The 24,985-nt window shown below is 35.8% G+C and overlaps 1 protein-coding gene across 1 annotated transcript; it reads left to right on the top strand.

The window, feature by feature from the left end:
- The first annotated feature begins 12,267 nt into the window (after window positions 1-12,267).
- On the top strand, window positions 12,268-13,909 carry LOC103956999. Its single transcript, XM_009369060.3, has 2 exons — window positions 12,268-12,989; window positions 13,076-13,909. Exons 1-2 carry the CDS (start codon window positions 12,633-12,635, stop codon window positions 13,691-13,693), a joined length of 975 nt encoding a protein of 324 aa, XP_009367335.2. The 5' UTR covers window positions 12,268-12,632; the 3' UTR covers window positions 13,694-13,909.
- Window positions 13,910-24,985: the final 11,076 nt, after the last annotated feature.

Below are 24,985 nucleotides of genomic sequence, written 5' to 3'. Positions count from 1 at the left end.
ATATCTATTATCATTTTGAAGAATCCTACTAGTTTATTTCCATAAAAAGGATAACTAGTTGACTCTCTCTCCATCTCTCACATAGGTTTGCACTCAAGCATAAATAGGTGCAATGTGTAAAGGGAAGAAGTGAGTTGTGTTGGGAGTATTAACGTGTAAAGGTTAATTTTCTATGGGGGCTATTTGTGCTCCATCGATGCGCCAAGGGAAAAAAAGGCCATTAGAGATGAAAATAACATTATTGCAGCGACGGAAAACAATTATGTCTATGTATTATGGTGTGAGTTTGATTTCCACCGATTTCCCTTCCTCCAAACAACTAACAATTTAACTCACTAGCGCTCTCGTTCATAAAATAAAATTAAAAATTAAAAAAAATTAAGATTAGAATAGATTTATATTTCGTTTTCTCTAATGCAACAAAAAAAAAAAAAGCTTTTATTAAAGTAAAGAAAATAAGGAAACCAACCAATGTCGCTGGTTCAAGATCGACTTGAATTCTCAACAAAAAAGAAACCCATATATATCGTAAGATTCCATCAACATGATTTTTTCGGTTGATTTCATCCACATGATTGAGAATTTTCTGAATCCTAGCACCTAAGTCGATTGAAAAGAAAGATTTGGTGCTCAATATTAAAATATATGGATAGATAATGTAGCTACTCCAAGATCTTCAAGAATAATAATACATTGTATTGGGTACAAATATGCTTGAAACAATAACAACAATGATAAGCGATCCGATTAACTTCACTTAAAATAATCGATTAATAAACAAGGATTCCTTTAACCATGTATGATTTTTCTTTCTTTCTTTCTTTAAAAAGAAGGACAACTGGTTATAAGTGACGATTATCCATCCCTTCTAGATCTGAAGAGGCTAAGAAAAATTTCACCCTACCTGTGGCCACAATCAAGCAGACTCACCAACTCGAAGCATCGAACTCGAGACCTCCCACAATCAAGCAGCTTATGATTATTGTCAACCACACCATATAAAAAACATGACTTCTTGTATTGATGTAAAGAAAATAGTACAATATGTATATTCCGGTTAACAGTCCCTATTGAGATAGGAAACTTACACTAATTGTAATTAATTAATTACATAGTATACAGTATAAACAATCACGGAAAAGAATCTGGAGTCATTCGGTTCTATTTGGGCACTCACTGCCATGTGTGTCACGCAAACACAGCTGATGCTTTAACCTAGCTTTAGCTAATTAACTTTGCCCCTTTTTACCAAATGAGGCAGTGATTTGCCCGTGTCTGCGATAAGTGGAGCATCTTTGCTGCTCAAAGATCGTACTTAATGCCCTTCCCAACCTTTTTTTTGCTTGAACTGTTTAAGCTTCAAGTTTAATCTCAGTTGGTTATAACTATGCACCACAAGAAGGAGAGATTTTTCGACGTGCTCAAAACACGAAATAATACACCTCGTGTTATTATACAAGTGACATAATAGTTGTGTTAAAAAATTAATAATTTGAAAAACAAAGCTTTCTTTCACTTATGTAATGACACATGTTGTACCACCCATGTTATGGGTGCAATGAAAAATTTCTTAGGGGGACAAAAGCGCAAATCAAATGGTAAATGGAGGTAAAGGTTTGACAAAAAGAAATGGTAAATGAGGTTAGCGTTTGGATGGAAGTTACATAACCTACTGTGTCATATGACTCATATACCCTAAACTATACCCTTATCAGTAAATATCGTAATTCAATAGTTGAAAATAATTTTATATTTTGGCGTAAGTCGATGGAAACAAAAAAAATAAAATAAAAATGTTTTCATACTTATAGATTCCATAGTTAAAACTATTTTTTTAAGCTACATTGATTAAGGGGAGGAAGAGGGTTTAAACCTGAGACTCTGCAGATTGAAGATGCAAAATTGAAAAGAAAAACCCTAATCACCAAGCTCATTACTCGCAATGTCAATTTTGATAGCATGTGTTATGTATATCTTCATACTTTCTTAATTGTAAATTATTCGTAGGATTTGATTGTCGACTCTACACAGCTAATTAAGATGCTTTAAAATGACAATGTATCTTTTTAGAATCCTACCATCCTAAAAATGGAAGCAAACTAATTGTGCACCTAATAGCTCTAGCCAGGGTTCATCTGTTGGTTGTTAGACTCAAATCCAATGGCTAATAGGTCAATATACTTAATAAGGATTGTTGTGGAATGTAAGTGCGATTAGGGTTTAGTTATAAGCTATAACTTGGACTCCAAGTAAGGCATATAATCCGGCTATAATTGGAGAATAAGGGCTCTTGATACTATCTTGTTGGGATTGAGATTTAGTAGATTATATCCTTGTACAATAAGGGATCCTAGTGTATGATTATGGGAATGTGCACTAGGGTTGTAGTAGTATAAATACCAAGGGAATGTCCCTGCATACACCACTGAAACATATACTTAGAGACCTCCCCATAGTTCGAGTAATATGGTCATGGTGAGTGTGCAGAAGGCCCTCCTTACAGATCAAGGTGTTCGAGAGTACTTGTTGCAGTTTTCAGTGCTTGCTATGCTAGGGTGATGTCTTTGCAAGGTTAGTACAATGTGTTTTACTTGCATGAACGTTTAAGTCTAATAGTTGGTATAAAAGCCAACGTTTATGTAGTTAAAATCCATAAGAGTACTAACATACATGAAATCATGCATGCAATACGAATGAACTAAAATTTCTTCAAGTTTTGATTTTGGTTTCTTTCCCGTTGCTATATTTAATGCTTGCATGCATACGTATATGTACAAAGTTTGAGAGATATTATCCCTGCACATGTATACGAATCTCGACTTAATATAAAACTAAGTAATATATACATATAAGATTGCAAACAAGTGCCATGACCGCTTCTTGTATTATGCTTATATTCACAAAAACCCTAAAACTGTCTACCATGCATAACTGATGTAAGAACTAATTTTGGCCTATTAAAACTCAAAAATTGTTTGCTTCAGAAGTCTTGATTGTTAAGCATGTCTAATGATCGAAAGTTTTAAGGTTCAAAGCATGTTGAAAGTTATAACATGATCAATGTTTTCTGAGATGTAATTGAATGAATGAAACACAAACAAACTCGTTTCAATCATTCTAGAACTGCTAAAAATTCAAGGTTTAATTGATCAGCTTGTATCAGTAGCCATAACAATGAGGGTATATCCCCAAATAAAGGTGTGACTAATCTACATTGGTTCGGTTACTGATAGCTCAGTGAAAACATACAAGATGCATAAGCTACAAAAGTTAACTGCCAAATGAAGGTGGATGGCTTTCATGTTGTACCATTACTTATGCAACTTATACGTTTTGCACTGCTACTGATTAAACTTGAAAAACCAAACAAAGGTTGAGTTGTTTTAGTTATGCAGAATATAAAGTCTTGAATACTTATTTTGTTTGAAAATCTGTAAGTAATTAGCTCATTGGATTCAATTCAAACACTTAATAGAACCAACTATAAGAAGTGGAGGCAAGATATTGAAATAACACTAGGGCTCATGGATTTCAATTTAACTCTGAGAAAGAATGAACCAGCCAAGCTTGCTGATGATGCAACTGCAAAAAAGAAGAATGAATATGAAAGATGGGTTAAGGCTAACAAAATGGTGTTGATGGTAATCAAAAGATCAATGTCTGATCTGGTTTGTGAATATAAGCATAATAACCATCTGAAAGTCCATAAAGGTGTTGGAATAAAATGTTTCTTCTACAAAAAGGTGGGACATCAGAAAAATGAGTGCACTAGTTATAAACATTGGAAGGAAAACAAAGAAAGTAAGAAAAACAAAGGTATGATGCATAAAATTTCAATTTGTTTTGAACCGAAATTGGTTGAGATGTCTTGTGATACCTGGTCGCTTGATACTAGTGCTACAATTCATGTAACAAATTCATTGTAGGGGTACATTGGTAAGAGGGTGCCAAACAAGGATGAGATGTCAGTATTCGTGGGCAATGGAGTTCATTGGAGTAGTTAGGGTTGAATTATTTTCTTTCTTTCTTTTTTTTTTTTTTTTTTTGCTAGATTTGGTTGATGTTGCTTATATACCTTCCATAAGAATGAATTTAGTCTTAGTTATTATGCTTGTTAAATCAAAGTTTAAGTTTGATATTAATAAGTAATTTGAAGCTACCTACTTTTCTTTGGGGAGAAGTAATCAAAACTGCAAATTACTTGCCAAATAGGGCCTCTAGCAATTCAGTCCCCAAGACTCCCTTCAAGTTGTGGACTAACAGAAAACCAGTGTTGAATCACTTGAGAATTTGGGGATACACCGTAGAAGCAAGAGCATACAATCCAATGGAGAAGAAGTTGGACCTTATAACAATCACATGCTTTTTTGTAGGGTATCCAGAAAGAACTAAGGGTTACAGGTTTTATTGCCCCAATCATACTTCGAGACTCATTGAAACTGGGAGAGCCAAGTTGATTGAAGAAGTTAATGATGATCAATGGGAGAAGAATCTTGACTGGAATGAAGAGATCACAGCAATGCAAGAAGAAACCCTAGTTAATGATGTGATAGAAGAAGTTGTACTAATTCCAATGCAAAACCAACACAAATTACTCAACAAGAAGAAATGATTGCAGAAGAACTTGTCCAGTTGAAGAACACACCAACCATTCAAGAGGAGCATATTGAACATGTGCAAATGGAAACCAGAAGATCCACCCGTGCAAGAAAGCCTGCAATCTCAGATGATTTCCTTGTGTATCTGCAAGAAGCTGAGTTTAGTAGTCAAGAAGAAGATCCATTAAACTTCAAGACAACAACTAAGAGTCTCAATAATGCACATGGGTAAGAAGATATGCAATCAGAATTGGATTCCATGAATAAGAACAAAGTGTGGGAGTTGGTTGAGCTTCCAAAAAGATGTAAACCAATAGGTTGCAAGTAGGTTTACAAGACCAAGAGAGACTCAAAGGGTGATATCGAAAGATACAAAACTAGACTTGTAGCAAAGGGTTATACTTAGCAAGAAGGAGTTGATTATAATGAAAAATTGTCTCCAGTCTCTACAAAAGGCTCTTTTAAAGTGAGCATGGTACTAGTGGCTCACTTCGATCTACTTCTTTATCAAATGGACGTTAAGACTGCATTCTTGAATGGAAATCCTGAAGAAGAGATCTACATGAAGCAACTAGAGGGTTTCATTCGAGAATGGAAATAGAATTTGGTCTATAAACTTAACAAGTCCATTTATGGATTGAAACAGGCCTCGAGATAGTGGTATTTGATGTTTGATGAGGTTGTTTCATCACATGGTTTCGAAGAAAGCCCTAGTGATGAGTGTGTTTACATGAAAATGAATGTAAACTGTTTTATTTTTCTCATTCTTTACATAAATGACATATTATTAGCATGCAATAATGCATCATTGCTGAGTGACACCAAGAAATTTCTGTCCAAACACTCTGAGATGAAAGATATGGGAGAGGCAGCTTTTGTTCTTGGTATTTAGATCACAAGGGATCAAAGTAAAGGTCTACTAGGTTTATCACAAAGAGCATACATTGAAAATGTTCAATATGGAAGACTTGAATGGCTGTGATGTTCCCATAACAAAGGGAGAAAAGCTCAGTAAAGATCAGTGCCCTAAGACTGAGTTTGAGAGGAAAAAAATGTTTAGAAACCTTATGCTTCTCTTGTTGGAAGTCTCATGTATGCACAAGTATGTACCAGACTTGATATTGCATATGCCATTAACATATTGGGAAGGTTTCAGTCTAACCATGGTAATGCACACTGGATAGCTGCCAAGAAAGTTTTAAGATACTTGCAGAGAACGAAAGAGTATCAGCTAGTATAGAAAAAGGATTCAAGACTCAAACTAGTAGGCTATAGTGACTCAGATTTTGCAGGCTGCGTTGATTAACTTAAGTCAACTTCAGGTTATATATTCACGTTGGCAAATGGGGCAGTGTGTGTGAAACAATATACTATTGCCATTTCTACCATGCAAGCTGAGTTTGTAGCTTGCTATGAAGCTACATCACAAGCTATATGGCTGAGAAATTTCGTCAATAGTCTCGAGATTATGGATTTAATAGCAAAGCATGTTCTAATTTGGTGTTATAATAAAGCTGCTGTCTTTTATTCTAAGAATAATAAAAGGTCCCCTGAAACTAAGCACTTGAACACCAAGTATGCGTTGACAAGGAAGAAAGTAAAGTCTGGAGAGATCATGGTTGATTACATTAACACTCATGCAATGCTTGCTAATCCACTCACAAAGGTATTACCAAATGCAACTTTTCATAAGCATGCACTCAATATGAGAGTGATTGTAACCCTATATTTGTTGAACTAGTGGGAGTAATGATAATATGTAGTTTAATTATGCATGGTAGTTATTATTGTGACAATTAGTATTGAGTTTGGTTTTATGTTTAGCTAGTAGCTGCACTTGGTTAAATTGAAGGCTTAATAAAAAGATGTTGTTTCAGTAATTCATACATTGTTTCAATATAGTTTTAGTTCATGTTTTCTGTTGGAAATAGGTTGCTGAAAGGTTATAAACAATTGATGTGTTTTTCGATGAAACAATGTAGCAACAAAAGGTTATTAGCTGCAGTTGGTTGTGTCGTGAGATTGCTTGGCATGTGAACTGAGTGTTTTTTCACAAAATTATGTGTGAGCTATCCTTGTAGCTTGAAAGCTTCATCAAAAGCATTAAACAGTCAGATATAAGACTGATTAAGTGGACCTGGAAGCGATGGAGTCGATTTTTTTGACTCATGGTTTTGTAACTCACTTCTGTACCAAGTCTGTGATTGATTACTTCATGTAAGTGACCTTATTCAGTGATTATAAGAGCTCATGAACACTTATCTAAGTTCATAGTCTCCGATAGTTCTGAATGAGTAATCTTTGCTTGACAAAAGTATGCAAAAAGCTTAATAGCTTAACTGAATCCATTGGCCAATAAAGAATCATGCTTACAGATTCATTGAGGTTCTTTCTTGAATTAACTAATTGATCTAGTGGCAGAATGTTGAATGTTAGACTCTAATCCAACGGCCAATAGGTCAATATACTTAATAAGGATTGTTATGGAATGTAAGTGCAATTAAGTTTTAGTTATAAGCTATAACCTGGACTCCAAGTAAGGTATATAATCCAATTATAATTGGAGAATAAGGGCTCTTGATACTATCCTATTTGGATTGAGATTTGGTAGATTATATCCTTGTACAATAAGGGATCTTAGTGTATGGTTATGGGAATGCGCACTAGGGTTGTAGTAGTATAAATACCAAGGGAAGGTCCCTGCATACCCCACCGAAACATATACTTAGAGAACTCCCAATAGGTTCGAGTAATACGGTCGTGGTGAGTGTGCAGAAGGCCCTCCTTACAGATCAAGGTGTTCGAGAGTACTTGCTGCAGTTTTTAGTGCTTGCTATGCTAGGGTGATGTCTTTGCAAGGTTAGTACATTGGTGTTTTACTTGCATGAACGTTTAAGTCTAACATCATCAAGCAAAATCTTCAAAACTTCAACGTCAAGTCCTACTAAAATGTACCGAGATAGTTCTTCAATGATAAAAATGTCAATCTTTCCTTATAAACCTAATGATTTCGAAGAACACAGAATTTTTGTAAGTAACTTTCATTTTCAATGAAGAAAATAACTCTTATTCGGTTGACATTTTGTACACTGTTTCATCACGCATACGCACTCACAAAGTTTTTTTTCTCGAAGGATAATATTATGAAGGGATATGTGCATTCTCCATCAAGGGGATGCAAAGATTATCATTTCTCGAACATCTTCGAAACTTCAGTGAAGATTTAGGTTTCAATTTGATAAAACAAGATTGTGAAAATCGTCACCCTTAAGATATAAATTGTTCAAGAGGCTGAATAAATAATTATTGGTATATGACATTGAAGGAAAATTCTTAGCTAGCTAAGTCCATAATAATCAATAGGAGGATGGATGTCCAAATCGCTATGCTAAATGTTGATGGTGGGTTCCAAAAAGTGGAGATTGGATCATTAGAGGACACTTGGAGATAGTAAAGTATAGATTTGCTTGAATACTTTGTTCTTCAACCAAAATTTACGTAATCAATAATTTCAATGCAAAATTCGACAACAAAACATTGTCAAAACTCTTTCGATACAACTTTTCTGATGCCAACTATTTTTATTTCCCTGTTTAGGGTTTCTATTGTGTCCTAATTTGAATTAAAATAAAACAATCATTCGAATCATTCCTTTGTATCGTTCATGGTTGAGAGAGGAGGCTGTGGACCATCATCAAGTTGTGTCCATCTAAAGCTCATTTAAGAAGAAAATGAAACATTCTTCAACAGAGACTTTTATTGGTAATTATCATGATGGGGATGAAAGGGATGTTGGACAAATCTAGCCATCAATTGCTTTACTTTCACCTCAAGTGATGGACCTACATGAGGTGTCAAACCTCTTTCATTCACTGTTAAAAAAAAAAATATATATATATATATATATATATTTTATCTAGTTCGTTTGAATCCTATTGATGCACAGAATTAATAGGACTTTGGAACAACGTAAAGCGTCAATTTGTGACATTCGCAAGATTGCTCCGATCACCTAGTAAGGATATATGTAAAGAGATAGAGATAAAAAAGCAAACTTAAGATATACATGGTTCAATCTAAGTTGGGTTACATCCATGGGGGTGGAGAAGTTCTCATTAATAATGAAAAGTTTACACAATACAAACGTTCAAGCATAATCATCATCAGTGAGTTCTAATGACGAGTTTAAGTACAATAATGGCATTAGAGATTAATTGTAGGAGAATGATCTCTTTTTATAGTTGAGGGGAGTCTACGGCTTCCGTTCACGGTCGATGTGGGACTTTAGGAGTTTTATTCTAATGTTTACACGCGTCTGAGTTCTGATTGGCCTCCTGGTTGCCTCAACACGAATCATTAAGTGGGTTCTTGAATGTATGAAGTTGATAAGTACTCGGTAGCTTCAGAATTAGTGCAGTATGGTACCAACCAACCCGAAATAAAGTTGGTTGTAGTAAAAGATCTTAACCAGGACAATTCACAACTTACAATTTTGTTGTACTTTCCAAGCAAGAGTTTATCTTTCACCATTAAAAATCAGACAACCCTTCACCCACCCACCGGATCCTAAATCTACAGCTACCCAATTTCACTTGGCAAAATTTGGATTCTTGGAAGTCCTTTTGTTTGCTTGGCAAAAATGGGAACTCCTTACATTCAACATTGAACAAAATTCCAAACCAAAGAATTAGGGTTATTGTCTCGTGCCAGTGCCAGTGGTATACCGTCACTATATTGCTTCATACCACTATACTTTTGACATGAGACATCACAATAACTGTCCAGCGAAAATTGCTCTTCTTCCTTGGTGTTCTTGTTGGATTCAAATATGAGTTTCTGAATTTTTTTGCAAAAGAAAGAGGGCTAGTTATCTTCTTTCTTTATGCACTCCCTAGTAGAACAACTGGTTCAGTTGCCAATACAAGCCTATATGGAGAGATTTTTTAATGTGCCAAGAATACGGAATGATACACTACATGTAATTATATAAGTGGAAGGACATTTAAAAAATAAAATTTTCCTCAAACTTTATAATGACATATGATATACTACTCTATACGCATGAAAAATTTCTCTGTATATGGGATGAGATTCAGTAGGTGAACAGCTCAATTATTACAATTCACCAAGAAAAGAAGTAAAAAATAAAAAAGGATCCACTTTTCATTGAATATTTTAACCATCAAACTGAGAGTTTCTGAGAGTAAAATAAATTTGGATAACCAAATTTTTGGTGGTCGGTCACAGGCTGGGGCTCCTTATCCCCAAGTAAAGTACCGAATGAGATCTTACATGTGTACTATGATAATTAAAGTTTTAACTGGTTGAGTTTGTTAGCCAAACTCAAAGTTCATACTGTGATTCATTAACCAAATAAATTTTGAATTGAGGAACACTCTTGAATTTCATTTAGAATGTCTTCTGCAATGCTTGTATCCGTTCTTAAAATTATAATAAAATCGTTATCAACGCTTGAAACAATTTCAAACCAAATGAAAACAATTAAAACAACGTCATGCCAATTGGTGCTAAAATTGTAAATGTTTGTTGGATTTTTAATATCTATAGTATTTTTCTAAAACAAAATATTGAGGACTAATGTGTATTGCTCTGAACAAAATTAGGATGTCAAACCATCATCTTTTTTTACTAAGATTATTTTAAAAAATAATTATAAAAAAAAAAAAAAAAAAACTGAGACATCTTTGGTTACGATTCAAATGGACAATCTCTGATACAACTTTGATTACAATTCTAATGAACAATCTCAACTAAATATCAAATGTTAAAATATGCCATTGGCAAATTATGACTCATCCATCATGCAGCGTAGTTTAATTCCGCACTTGTTGTATAAAAAAGTTAGGGTAAGAAAATTGGATGGGTAAGATTTGACCACCACCACTTAAAAAACTGGTCCTAACTCCTAAATAAGCTTCTTTTTCTTCTTCTTCCTACTCACTTTCCAATGAAATCTCAAAAGACCAACATCCTCTTAAGATCGTGTCATATTTTCCAAAAAACCACGAGCACCCAACGAGACTAAAATAAAATCAACACTAAAATGTCACATACCCCAACATAAATTAGATTTCCTGGTCCCCCCCTTCCTCCTCACATCAAGAAACTAAGACCCCCATAAATAAATAAAGAAAATAAATAAATAAACAATTGATAATTTATTAAACCAAAGATAATTAAATAATTGATAATGCTTGTCAAGCAATAAACAAACATACACATAAACCTCTCTTACCTTTAAACATGTTTATAGCCTTAGATTATTGTCTTAAAACCAACTTAATCATTCATAACCTCATTGAGTGGACTGCAGCAAAATTTTGGGACCCATGGAGTTGATCATTTCGCACTTTTATTTACTTTCTCCGCCGTTAGATGGGTCCTAAGGAGTACCATTAAACGGCTAGGATTAAATTATTGGGTCATGTATTGATATTCAATTCAAGTTGCAGGCATAATTCATGAAGAAGCATCATCCATTTTGCCCCCAAAGGAAAAATTAATTAACAATATAAACTATTTAATAAAAGAAATGTTCTCTCAGCCGCCCAATGATCAAGTGATACATACTCACTTACTGTTAGTTTGATATCAAGATTGGAGAATAAATAGATGCATTTTTAATTTTTCAATTTCAATTCTCGATATTATATTCAAATCTAAATAACCATAAATCATTAGTCACTAGCAGTCATTTGGTGAGCTATATGAGATTGAGCCTTAAATTTGAGATTGGATTGACATAGTCATGTAAGACAAGACTTGTAACTCATGTTTAATGATAGGTTAGATAACACACTCTATTGTGGATTCATAACTCATCATATATGGTCATATCTATCTCACATTTGACACGATAAACAAAAGACTGGACTCAAATTTATTTTAATTAATCACGATCTATCCCAATTAGCCCACCAAACAGCCCGAAGTGACTAAGAGAACGAGAGACTTTGAAGACAAGATATTAAAAGAAAAATATGGCCTAAAAAGAGGGATTATTGCATGGTTGGTATTGGTAAGAATGTTTACAAATTACAAGACAAATTACACATACAAGGAACCTCATCATTCCATTTATTGAAAAAAATAAACAAAACAAGAAAAATAAATCTAGGAAATACAAAACCCACAAATTTCAATAGAGTAGAGGGGGAAATAAGGAGCCAAGTCAGTAGCTCGAGGAAGGAAATGAGGAAAGAAGAAGCCAAAGAGCACTCAAATCAAAAGAATAATATTGAAACCAAAAGAGAATTAGAAGAGGAACAAGAACAAGTAGAAACTCAGTCAATCCAGTCAAACACTTTACAAACCAATAACCTCAAATCCAAAACATTAAAAAATATATATATCATACAATTCCGACTAAAATTTTGTAATCATACCCACTTGCATTTGTACCTCTCTCTCTCTCTCTCTCTCTCTCTCTACCCCCCACCCTACATGTATAAAATTGGAAGAGAGAAAAGTAAGAAATTGGAAGGGAGCTGGCTCATGAAAATTTCATGCTCTGTTTCTTGTATAAGTATACCGCTCCTCTGCTAATTAGCTAATGACCCAAAGCCTCTCTCTCTCTCTCTCTCTCTCTCTCTCTCTCTCTATTTCAGAAGAAGCACACACAGATAGTCTGTTTCCTTTTTGGTTATTTTTTGAGGCTTCTATTTTGTTTTGTTTCATAAATCTTATGTCTTTCCAATTATTTTTCACACATCGTTTCATCCCATCCCATTAAAACAATGAAAATGGCATATTACCATTCATCCTTTCCCCTCTATAGGAAACACCCATCATTGCTCCCAACAATCGTTTTCAACCTTAGAAACCTGAGCTGCTTCTCCTCCTCCTAAAGATATTCCCTCCTCATAATTCCATTCCTCTCTCTCTCCTCTCTCTCTCTCATCCATTTAAATAGCACCCTCTTTTTTTTTTAATCCCACACAAAATTTCAAGCTTTCTACACAAGCAAAACAAAAGATATTTGAAAAGAAATTGAAAAGGAGAGGAAGATTAAAAATGGATCCTTCGTCCACCAACTCTGTCAATGGCTTCTATTCGTTTCTGACTCGAGGGATCGACGATCTCGAAAGGGTCTATCTTTCGAACAACTTCATGTCAATCCAATTCCTCCAAAGGGCTCTTTCCCTTCTTCGATCTTTCCACTCCCAGCTGGCCCTTCTCGTCCAGAAGCTCCATTTGCCCGTCGGGGACAAGTGGCTTGACGAGTACATGGACGAAAGCTCCAAGCTTTGGGAAGCCTGCCATGTCCTCAAGTCCGCCGTCTCCGCTATGGAGAATTACTACACTTCCGGCCTCAACATCACCTCCACCTTCGACTCCCACCGCCACCTCACTCCCCAGCTCTCTCGCCAGGTGGGTTTTTCAATTTGATCACAAATTCACAATCTTTAACTTGCTTTATACGTTTGACTGATTCGTTGTGGTATTTCGTCGAACAGGTGGTGCGCGCGATTTCTGGGTGTCGGCGAGAGGCGTTCGGATTGGAAGAGGAGAACAGGGGGCTGATGGAAACGAGAATCCAGCCGCTGTCGCTCAAATTCGACGAAGGGGTCTCCATCGAATCGAAGCTCAACGGGTTCAATGGGTTCAGGGGAGTCCTGTACGCAATGAGGAACGTGAGCTCGCTGCTACTCATGATCTTGCTGTACGGACTGGTGTTCTGCTTGCCGGAGGAGTCGAGCTTCTGCAGGGGAGGGTACAACGAGGGGTGCATGATCTTCGGATCATCGTTCATGATATCGACGGCGAGGCTGCAGCAGAGGGTAGCGGCGGAAATCGGGCAGATCAGAGAGAGGCCGGGGGTTCTGATGTGGGAGTTCAGGAGGTCGAAGGCGGCGATGGAGGAGCTGAGGGGGGAGCTGGAGAGGGGGGGCCAACAGGGGGTGGTGGAGTGGGAGGTTGACGGCGGCGGGATTAGGGAGGGAGTGGACAACTTGAAAGCGTGTTTTGGGGTGCTGAGATCTGGTGCGGAGAATATTGCGAGCCAACTTGATGATTTCTTTGATGAAATTGTTGAGGGGAGGAAGAAGCTTTTGGACTTTTGCAGTCATAGGTAAAAAATAAAAAAGTAAAAAAATATTACAGGGTAGAGAGAGAAGTAATTAGTTATTGGGTTTTATTTGTACCTTTTTAACCCATCTTCTTACTTCTGTTTGTATTTTCTTTTTCCTTTTTTTTTTATTACCTTTCTTTTCTCTCGTGCATTCTCCAACTTTGTTCTAGTAGTTACTAGTTCTCCGCCTACAATCAAGTTTGAATTTTCGTTCTTGTAATTTAGATTTGACGAAGCGTAGACTCATTGACAGGTAATTATTGGTTATCATGGTTGAATACATGAAGAATTTTCATTTTTTATTTTTATTTTTAAGCCATAAAACGGTTAAAATAATAATAATAATAATAATGCAATTGTGGGTGCAAGATCTTCCAAGTTGATTTAAAAAAAAAAACACAAAAGTAGAAGAAAAAGTAAAAGTAAAAAAAGGGTTGGGTGGACAAAGATAGGGAAAAATTGGAATGGAAGCTTCTTGTTACTCTATCTTTAGGGCTTGGTGGCACAATCAAAATCCTCCATTAATTTATTATCTTCTTCAAAATATTTAATTTATTAATGAACTAATATTTAATTATCTTGAATTTGGATAATTTTGTATTTTATTTAAGCAATAATCTAATCCAAATTATGGAAACAAAAATTCACACATCTGCACTAACAACTGCTTTGCTTAGTTTGGATACGACTATGGTTACCATCAAGTACAATTTGATTACGACCAAGTCTACGCTACCAAAGTGTTGATTATGATTATTCTTATTTTGAAAAGGTTTTCCTCTTGCCTCTAATTGGGGTTTTTCATGGTGAATCTCTCGTAGGAGAGAGAGAGAGAGAGAGAGAGAGAGAGAGAGAGAGAGAGTTGAGTTGTTATAGTAAATGAGTCATGATTCTAGTTGTGAAAGAATGATGAAAAAGGTGAGGGTTGAGACTGTAGCAGTCTCTTCTATGTAGGGAAGAAGAAGCACCGCTCATGAATGAAGATTCCTGGATTTGCTTTTATGTCAAAAAAAGCCAACTTCTTTTCATCTTAGAAGGAAGATTTTGTCTGATTTTTCCCTTCCCTTTCAAAGCAGTGGTCTTGATCATCACCAAACCCTATCTCTTCCTCCCTCACATGTGTTTCGGTCAATCACGTAATGAGAGCGATAGAGACTTCGTTATATAAAATCGGCTTTTCTTCTCCCTTCTTTAGGTTTTGAAGAAAATCTTATCACATATCTTCTAAACACCATAAAAATTTTCTAGTTATTAATTAGTCACATAAGGAATTCATTAGTCATCTTACAAGAGACATAGTAATTTTTCTTTAGTAATCCGGACGGCTAAGTAACTCGAAAAATGAACAGTAAAGATTGATTGCAAGAAATTAAACTGTAAGGTTGTTTAAATAGTCAGACTACCAAATTCAAAGGTAGATATATAATCATCTAAACCGGTCACGTATAACTTGTTTTCTCTTGCTGTCACGCATATAATTTTGCTCTTTCTTCCCCCTTCTTTGGGGATTTTGGATTTGGGTTTTTAGAAGAAAATATTATTAAAGTAAGGAGGGGGGAGAAAATTTAGGGTCACTTGCTTTGCTTGTCAACCGTATCCCATGCTTTTTAGTTATTATCCCTGCCGGAAATTCATGCCTTGCCTCCCTCCAAGGGATCCATAGCAGCGTCCAACATAAGCAAAACTAATATAATATTCCTCAAATCCAAGAACTATAAGACAACAAAACATATTAATTTAAGAGAAATGTTAAAGGAACTGTTCTCAGTGGAACTATTTATGAATTTTGTTGTGGATTCAAGATTTGAACTTTGGAATCTAAATGTTAAATACAAATTTTTTAGATAGGAACAACACACAAAATGCGTAACAAAAAAAATCAGTTTATTCACTTTGAGGTCTTGTTATACACATGTCAATATATATATTGACATATGCCTAAGCAATATAATGAGTGATATAAAGAACTTTTCAAGCATTGGCCCAACATTTTGAGATATAACGAACATCAAGCATTTAGAAGAAACAAAAAGGACCTGTAATAAAATTTGGAGGGTCCTCAAAAGACCTTCACATGTATATTTTTTGAATCCAGAAGGTCCTGGGACCACCTTAGTCCCTACTTTTATTGTGCAAAAAATATAAGATGACATAAAATTCATGAAAAACCTCACTTTTAAATATGTCTCCTTAATATTTCTCTTATTTTAATAAATAGAAAAAATAGTAATATTAGAAGACAGAAAAAAGCAGAACACCAATGCCGAAAACAACATAAAGAAGCACTTTTGGCAGACGCAGAAGCAAGCACCTCAGAGTTTCTCTGACCCAACAAGACATTATCATCCTTAAAGCAGCAAACAGCGGCTTACATTCATAACCACCACCAAACAAAAAACCACACCATCAATTATTATGATTCCTTCTTTTTCTAAATAAAAGAAGGGAAAAAAAAAGGAAGAAAAAAGTGCAGCGTGAGAGATTTTTCAGCTTCTTTCACAGTGGAGGTATCATATAAAAATCTGCAGAATGTTGAATAAATTCCGACAAATGTAGTCTCTGGGTCTGCCGCACTATAGAGTAAATGCACTTGAGCTTTTTGTTGCATCCATCAACTGCTGCAATAGCTAAAGCTTCATTTGTTAAGAGAGGAACTTGGATGGTAAGAGTACACCGCCACAGTAGAGCCCTGTATCATTACAAAGTGTGACATTGTAGCATCAGTCATGAACACCACTGAGAGCAACGTACGTAGAATATAAAATAAATTCACGATATTTCAGTCTAATAATACAACACATTTTTAATCAAAAATCACGTGATAGTGACTGAATTCATTCAATGCAAGCCATTCTCCTCTTCTAAATAGTTAACACAGAAGAAAAAGCCGGGTCCAAAAGTGGAATTGACAACCACCCAGATGAAGTGTATCTGATGACAGATGGCCAAAAGAAACAGGTATAACTCTGTTCATTGCAGTATTCATGATTCCGGCTTTATCTAGAATCCAGATCAACTAGAGAGAGAGAGAGAGAGAGAGAGAGAGAGGGGGGTGGTTTGGTCATGCTGGGCTACGAAGAAATAAAAAATTACTTCTGTTGTTCTATGAGAATAAGTTTATTTTTGCTGCTTTATATTTTTAATTTTTTTTTACCTAAAATTGTGAAAATAAGTTATTTTAAAGTGTTTATCAAATACATTTTTAAGCTTAGTTTTTTTTAGATCCATTTTTTATAAAAGCACTCTAGTACCAAACCAGTACATAAACGAACCTAATAAATTTAGTTAATTACACTTTCACCAAAAGAAGTAGAAGGTTAATAATTTAGGAAAACTAATGAAAAAGACTTGAAAACTTTGAGTTTTAACGATAAAGACAAAATAAAAGGTAAAATGAATAGTATCAGATTTGATTTTTTAGTGTAAAAATATAGTTTTTCGTTAAAGTGAACAGTACCGTGAGCTTTTCGTTAAAATTCCCTAATAATTTTACTTCCTATAATTATATACAAAACAACCAAGACATAGTGAGGGCAGGAATGTCAATGTGGCAGCGACTAGTTGTGAAAACTTGGCAAACATATTTCTCTAATTTACAAGAGATCAATTGGAGGCAAAAAAATAAGAATTGTAGGGTTTGCCAAGAAATCAAGATGGTAAGCCACATGTTAATATATCAATCATATCCTGGCATTTCAAACTGGGATGCAAATGTTTCGACCCGATTTCTGAGCTCGTAAATATCTTTGTTGTTCTTGAGACCTTTGATAAAATCTTTCTGGAATTTTCCATATTCCCTCTGTATGGAAACAGTGATCTTTCTGGAATTTTCCATATTCCCTCTGTATGTGTACTCATAGCAGGAGTACCTGCAAAGACGAACAAAGAAAGGAGAGCGTAGCATCCGTTATGATACAATGACATAAGAGCAAGAAAATGTACTTTGAGAAAGGACAACCGTTGAGCAAAGCTGCGGAATCATGCCACCATGAAATTTATAAAGAATTAGAATACTTTTAACAATACATTGCGAGGAAGGCAGAAAGAAGAAGAAACCATCGCATGCAATTTCAGAATACTGAAGATAAAATTCAAATGCCAAAGACAACTCACCGATTCTCGCTCCTCCAGGAGAAAAAGCACCATTATCACCAAATATAGCAGTTTTATTAAGAGTATGTGGCACATCTCACAGACCCTTTCGTAATTCCTCACTGTATCAATAAGATTGTGAACGGGAAAAGGGTTATAGAAGAACAGTCGCACACTTGGATATGTGCAAATGGAAGATGCTTATTGAACTACTGAAACGATAAGACCTCCAACCATCATTCACTATTGGGAACAAATTAGCTACACCTTTGCTCCTTCTAAAGCCATCACTTATAATCATCAGATATGTACAGCAAATGCAGGTCAGCAATTGATCAAATGACTTGCCCTATTTTCTTAAAGGCCTAAAGCTGCCAGGTTGGTGTTTCCAACTTTCCATCCCTGTAACTTCTGTTTTTCTCGTCCAACACTACCAGTGACCAAAATTTCACTACTAATTAGGGGTGGGCATTGAGTGGTTCGGTTTGAGTTTAGCCTCAATATGCCCACCCCTACAACTATGAGAAGACATATTTCCTTTCTTCAATCTCTTAGTTATAAAAGTTTATCATGACATGCTTAAACTAGATGTGATGCTAAAACCATCATGAAACTCAACAGGTAAACTGCGCATTTACTCTACCAATACATAAAACTTCATAATCCATTCTGTGACTGTTGGGATGGTTAATGTCATAATACCTGTTAAAAATTGATACATTTTGTATGTATTCGGTACTTTTGCAGTTGCAGTGATGTCTCGTCACTTGAATTGGTCATCCATGAAATGTTACCCACATTATTAAGACCTCTGCACATGAAATCTAAGCAAAACAATAATTTCAACATTGTTATGCCTCATTCTACCATAAAATAATAATTGTATAAATGGTATTGAAATCCTCTATAAAAAGGGGTAGTTAAGTGCTTTTGTATCTACCAAATACTTCTTTTGAAAAATTATTTCAAAATAATGAACTTCTTAGCCATTATAAACATCTCACAATATTTTTTATACAAAATTTATTAACACTAAAAAACTGCTTATTGTACTCACATCAATTTTAAAACTTAGTTTACCACACGCCAAATTGTTTTTTTTTTTTTTTTTTTTTCAGCTGATTTCTCATACGTCACTTCCCAAAGTGATTATTTTCACTGCACAACAAATACCAAACTACCTAAATATGTAGAGCCACATCATCAAAACATGCTTCAAGAGACTACTATACAAGACGGATCTTCAAATTTAGAACCTCCTCCTCTCTCTACAAATTTAGAGACCTCACTCTCACTCTTCAACTTAATTCTCTTCTATTAAAAAAAATTAAATAGTAGCTACATTAGAAGAAGTCAATGTTAACGCTAAAAAATTTCCAAGTCAAACCCAGACAAATTTAGGTGGACACTACCCAACTTTAAACCTAACAATCAAATATATATAACTCTTATTGGGCTTTTGGATATGGACTGAAGATGAAATAGACAAAGATGTAAGTGGATCACCCCATAAAACCTGGGCTACGTCCACTGTATTGCTCGAATTCTATTGATTATAACACTGAAGATAGTGCTCGACTAGTACATCAATTTCACTCTCTCAAATTGTCTCGCCCTAATATTGGGGTTTCTCACCCCTTTATATAGGCCTTCAATGAACCCCATGCTCTTTGTGTACTTCCTAGTGAGCATTTAATGTGTCACTCTACATGGCCTAGCTTGCTGACACCTTTTTCACTTGCCAACTCGATATTCAACAGTGACGTGACTGATTTCTAGTTGAATACACGTCGGCCTAGAATAATGTAGTCCATTCTCTCAATCAACCTTGGTTACTCAACATAATTTGCCCGAGCGCTGCTCCGAGTCACTTTGTGTCCCATCATGGGTCTTCGTTGTCGACTACAAGTCATCACGTGGCCTGAATGACATCTTAGTTGACATTTCCCTAAAAACCTGTGTCACAAAGTTGTTAGTCTGCCCACATGCTCAAGTTGGTTGGTGCTCACATTGTTCGGCGTTTAATGTTCTCATTCGCATTCTTTCCCATGTTCTCAACCTTGGGCTTCTAAGTCTCTTGGGCCTCTTAAGGCCTCTTCTCCAGTTTGGTACCTCTTCGTGAGCCCAAAAGTGCCCAGTTTTAACAAACAAAAGATTATAAAAATAATTAATAAATTAAGAAAAATAAAATAATTAAATTTGAGAGTTTGTTTCAGTTAATAAATTTTACTTTTAAATTGCCACTTAGTTTAACAAAATAAAATTTAAAGAGTGAAATTTAGAGTCTCCAATGAAGAGATGCTCTAACATTGTTAGACGTAATACGAATTGAAGTCAAATTTTGAAATCTACTTGTGAAAATTGGGTTGGGCCTTTCTACAAATCAAAGTGGACCAAAAACTATAAGAAAGCTAACCAACCCAACCCAGTAAAGATCTTGTTAGATTAAATTGGGCTTGCAACCGTAATCTCATCAGCCCAATCCCAAATTATATTTAATCTATACTAAAACCCAAAGGCTTAATTGGATTAATAGTCCCCACGGTGATTGGGTAGTTGGAATATAGATACATACCTCACGTGCTAACAATCAACAGAGAGTTCAGTTTCAATTTTGGGCCCAAATCCTCACAGAGTTCACCAGAGGGCATAACACACTAATATTTTAACTACAAGGACTATCTTACAATCATCCGAACACCATGGGATTAATAATTCAATTAGGGGAAACCCAAAACAATTTGAAACCATGTTTATAAGCATAGTGTGCTTCCTATTTTAACCCTGCTAGTTTGCATTATTGCATGTTTGACACGGACAAAAATACCTTGCACATATGTCTTTCCTCCTAATTCATTCTTGCCTAATCGTCTTCTTTTCCAGTTGAAAATCTTTTGCGACTTCTCCTCACCAAGCAGCCACTTTGCTATCTTTCAAATTGAAACTCCTCTCCTTTACCCTTTGCATGTTGAATTTCACATCAACAGCATCTCCCTATAACCTTTCATGCTTTATGACGGTAATTGGACGACTCCGATGCCCGCCATCAAGGTTATTTTGAACGATCTCTAACTATTCAACTTTGTTCCAAGCAATATTATTTGGTGAAATAGTTGTGTTAAGATATTGGAGAAAATTAAAAATATTTAAATTTATTTTGAGGAGGTTCTCATTCTTCAGGCGAAATCTAGGTACCAATTCTCAAGATCGTAGTGCCACAAAGTGGCATATGAAGCAGGCCTCTTATTTAACTTAAAGTCAAAACCCAGTACACAAAACTGGAACTAAAACCCATCAGAAACTTGTTGATCTTGTCGAAGGAGTCATCGTCTTCCTCCAAGATGTCGCTTTCCTCTTAGGACTACCTTAGCATCCTCCTATTGCGTCTTATCTTTGCCATCACAGTCGTCGTCTCGTTGATCTCCGTTGGTAGTTACCGTTCCTCTAAATTCCCCACTTTTTAATTTAATTTAATTTTTTTTTTGAAATTTTGGTGGTAATTGAATGTGAATTGAGAATCTGGGTCGGTGACAATTCTTGCATACGATCGAATTTTTCAGGTTGGTGGTTGGTGTGGAAACTGGTTCTGGTTCACATTGACATGCCTGATCTTGATATTCACCAAACAACAGGGTAGACATGTGATGGCCGACACCCAAAGGTGACGAAGCCATATTAGGATGCATGAGAACTAAAAATAAATAATTAACATGAATAAAACTTGTAAATTTAATTATAATGAATATGCAATTGTGGATCGTATTTAGAGCATACAACTAATCTGAGACATTAAATAGGAATAATATAAAATTGAATGAACAAAGAGATGGGTCATACACCGTGAGGACTCAAAGATGGCGATGCGGGAGTACCTTGACGCCAGGATTGTATGCCTCGATTCTAAGTCCTGAGGGGGCGCAAAACAAAACATGAGTGGACCAAGTTGATATATAAGTAATACTAAAATAGTTATTCAACAATGTACTATCCCCCAAAGTTTATGAAAACTCAATAGCGTAATATGTAATAGGTTTTCTGAAAACCCTAGCAAGCCATAGAACCTTTCATAAAACATATATCGTATATAGTGGTGCTAAATAGTGGTATCAATATCGCCCGAAGTCATATAGAACACTTCATTCGCCCGAAGGCCTTCATTAGCCCGTTGGCTCCTACAACACCCGACCGAAGCCATATATAAATATCAATCGCCCGTAGGCTCTTACAACACTTGACCGAAGCCAATATATAAATATCAATCGCACGTTGGCTCCTATAGCACCCAATTGAAGCCAATATATAAGTATCATTCGCCTGTAGGCAATTCGTCTGGATAACCACTAAGTAAGTACATAAAAACATTAACATAATATTTCTAATATATAAATACTATCTCAAACGGAGCTTAGTAGCTAAAACAAACGGAGCTTAGTAGCTAAAACGTCATATTGTAAAACCACGTTCACAAGTATGTATATAGTCATCAATCATATATACCACAAGGAACGTAAAGTCAATAAAGCATGTTCATAAAGCGTGAAATCAATTTACTCATAAACATTTCATAAAATGTATCCATAAATTCATGCTTTTCATGCATGCATTTCTCATAGTAAAATCATGCATTTTAGAAGAGGTCCACACACAAATACTTCGCCACCAAAGAGCTGTGCAAACAAGAGAGGACGGAAACACCATAAATAATTGCACCTAAGCACATAAGGGGTCCAATTAATAAAACTTTATCATAATGATTGAATTTCAGGAAACGGAGGTCATAAATGGATTCAGGACATTGAAAAACATAATGAGGGACCTTGAGTACCCCCACGCACCACCGCATGCGCCTATTTGGGTCATTGGAAAGTTGGCCAGAAAAGTCGTCGACGCCGCTGTGGATGGCGGCGAAGCATAGTACCTCCAGTGGAGGCACATATGCTTCACGCGCCAGCCAAGACTTACACCCACGCATGGTCAGGGTTCTGGGATTGGTTCTGGGTTGGGTCGAGGGGTTTTGGGCCAATTCTAAATTGGGTTTGGGTTAGGTTTAGGTGGGTTGGACCTGGGCTAAGCGAATTGGGCTTGGTTACGTAGCCCTAAGGTTTGGGTCGGACTAAAGGATTGGGCTGGGTTCTGCAGGTCGGGTTTGACCCATTCCAAGCTGGGTTCGCTTATTTCGATGAAAAGGAAAACTGGAGCTATCCTAGTTCCGATCAACCCTAAAACCTAAGTAAAACCTATCATGCAAAATACCAAAATGAAGCCCAAGGAACAAGGAAGAGATTCGTACCAATTTCATGGCGAGTGGTGGTCGGAGTTGGCTGGAAAACGGTCTAAAACTCACGGGTTCTTGCCAAAATTTGGGAAAAACCTTCCGAGGTGGTTTCATTGCAGTTTCAACGTCCAACGCACACCAACACGGTTAGAAATGTACTACAAGGATGAAAAGAAAAACATTTGGAGTGTTTTGAGGCTTACCCAAGTTGGAAAATTACAAAATCCGTCAAAGTTACGTCGGGGAAGTTTGTTCTCGTCAGAGCTTCGAGTTGGAGTCTCTAGGCTCGGTTTTCCTACGTAACAGAGCTCGAGTTCCAGCTCGTGATGTCTAGAGGGTGGAAGTGGTGGTGGTTGGAGCATTGATTCGTCGAGTTTGGTGACTTTCTCTATGTTATAGAGAAAAGAGGATGAGAGAATTGAGAGAAAGAGGTCTGAGAAGGAGAGAGACAAAAATGGAACATAAAGAACGGAAATGAGGTTGGGTCGGGGAGAGATAAACTAAAACCAGTGGGCCCCACCAGGCACACAAATTAAAACCCAAAAGCAACAATTTAAAATATCTAGCCCAATCCCAATGAAATTACCAAAATACCCCTCCGTTCTAAAATCCGTAAAATTATTCAAGACGGGTTGTTACACATGTTCCTTTGGTTCAAGAGATTTTCGGGAAAAAAAAGAAGCCAGTCCAGCCCAAACCCCAAACTCGTCGTATTTCTAAAATTTACAACACCATTGAAGCCAACAATTCAACTTCTAAATAGTAAGTTCTTATTTTCATTTTCAAGCTCTTTTATTTTATTTTTATTTTTTTTTGAATTTCTACTTCTGCAAGTCTAGAATTGAGTATTTGGGTCCATTGAGTTTCTTCTGCTAGTAATTTCATATCTAATTAAAGGATTTGAATATAATCTATGTTTTGTAGCAGTTTAACTTGCTAATAGTCATATGTTGTTGCTAGTATTCTAAAAATCGGCCTAGGTGGTGAAGACCCGCCCCGATTTAGGGCAAATCGTTTTGAAGAATCGGTCTGGAGCTAGGCGGCCACCTAGGCGGTCCTAGGTGGCCGGTTAGGCAGCACCTAGGCGGATTTGATTTTTTTTAATTAGTTGTGTGCTTTTTTATTTTTTAGTTTCATGGTGGTATACTTATGGAAATGGTGTACCTCATTAGCAAAGGATGGATTGACTACAAGTTCATCTAATTGTGAAATGAATTGGAGAACTTTTGAAAGGATACATACAAAAAAAATAAAATAAAATAAACTAGATACAACAATGTTAAATAATTTAGTCTATGTCTAATCCAATGCAAGGATCATGAATAAGAGGAATTTAGTATATCATTGAAGAATACTCTTCATTATGATTATATACTTACTGTTTTTTAAATATTGAACTTGTTGGATGGATGTACTTTGTGTATTCTTCTACTTCTATTTTTGCATTTTATCATTCTTCTATTATCCATACAAGTATAGGTTTTTTTGTTGGATGGATGTACTAAGTGTAAATAAGTACTTATTTACAAGATATATAATAAATTTACATAAATCTATCTAGGCCCCACCTAACTGCCTAGGTGCCCACTTAGGCCCCTGCCTGCCGCCCGACTAGCGCCTAACGTTTTTTAGAACCTTGGTTATTGCTAACTAATCATATGTTTTTGCAAACTAGTCATATGTTTTTTTGTTTTGCCTACAAATCAAGAACATTTGGGATTCTTTCCAAATATAGAAAAGATGGTTCTTTAGGAAACATATGTTAGGCAGCTTCATATATTAATTATCTTTGATAAATGTATGTACAAGGGATTGTACAATGACGTGTTAAAAATCCTATTTCGTCGTACTTTAAATACAATGTCGTTGAAATGCTTCTTGCAATAAATAGTGATATCTGACTCAAGAAATCTAATCACGGGATCCGAT

The sequence above is a fragment of a genome, unplaced genomic scaffold (genome assembly GCF_019419815.1).
Source record: "Pyrus x bretschneideri cultivar Hongxiangsu unplaced genomic scaffold, Pyrus_bretschneideri_v1 Contig17, whole genome shotgun sequence".
In the NCBI taxonomy this organism is placed as follows: domain Eukaryota; kingdom Viridiplantae; phylum Streptophyta; class Magnoliopsida; order Rosales; family Rosaceae; genus Pyrus; species Pyrus x bretschneideri.
This window is presented reverse-complemented; position numbering and strand designations above follow the sequence as displayed.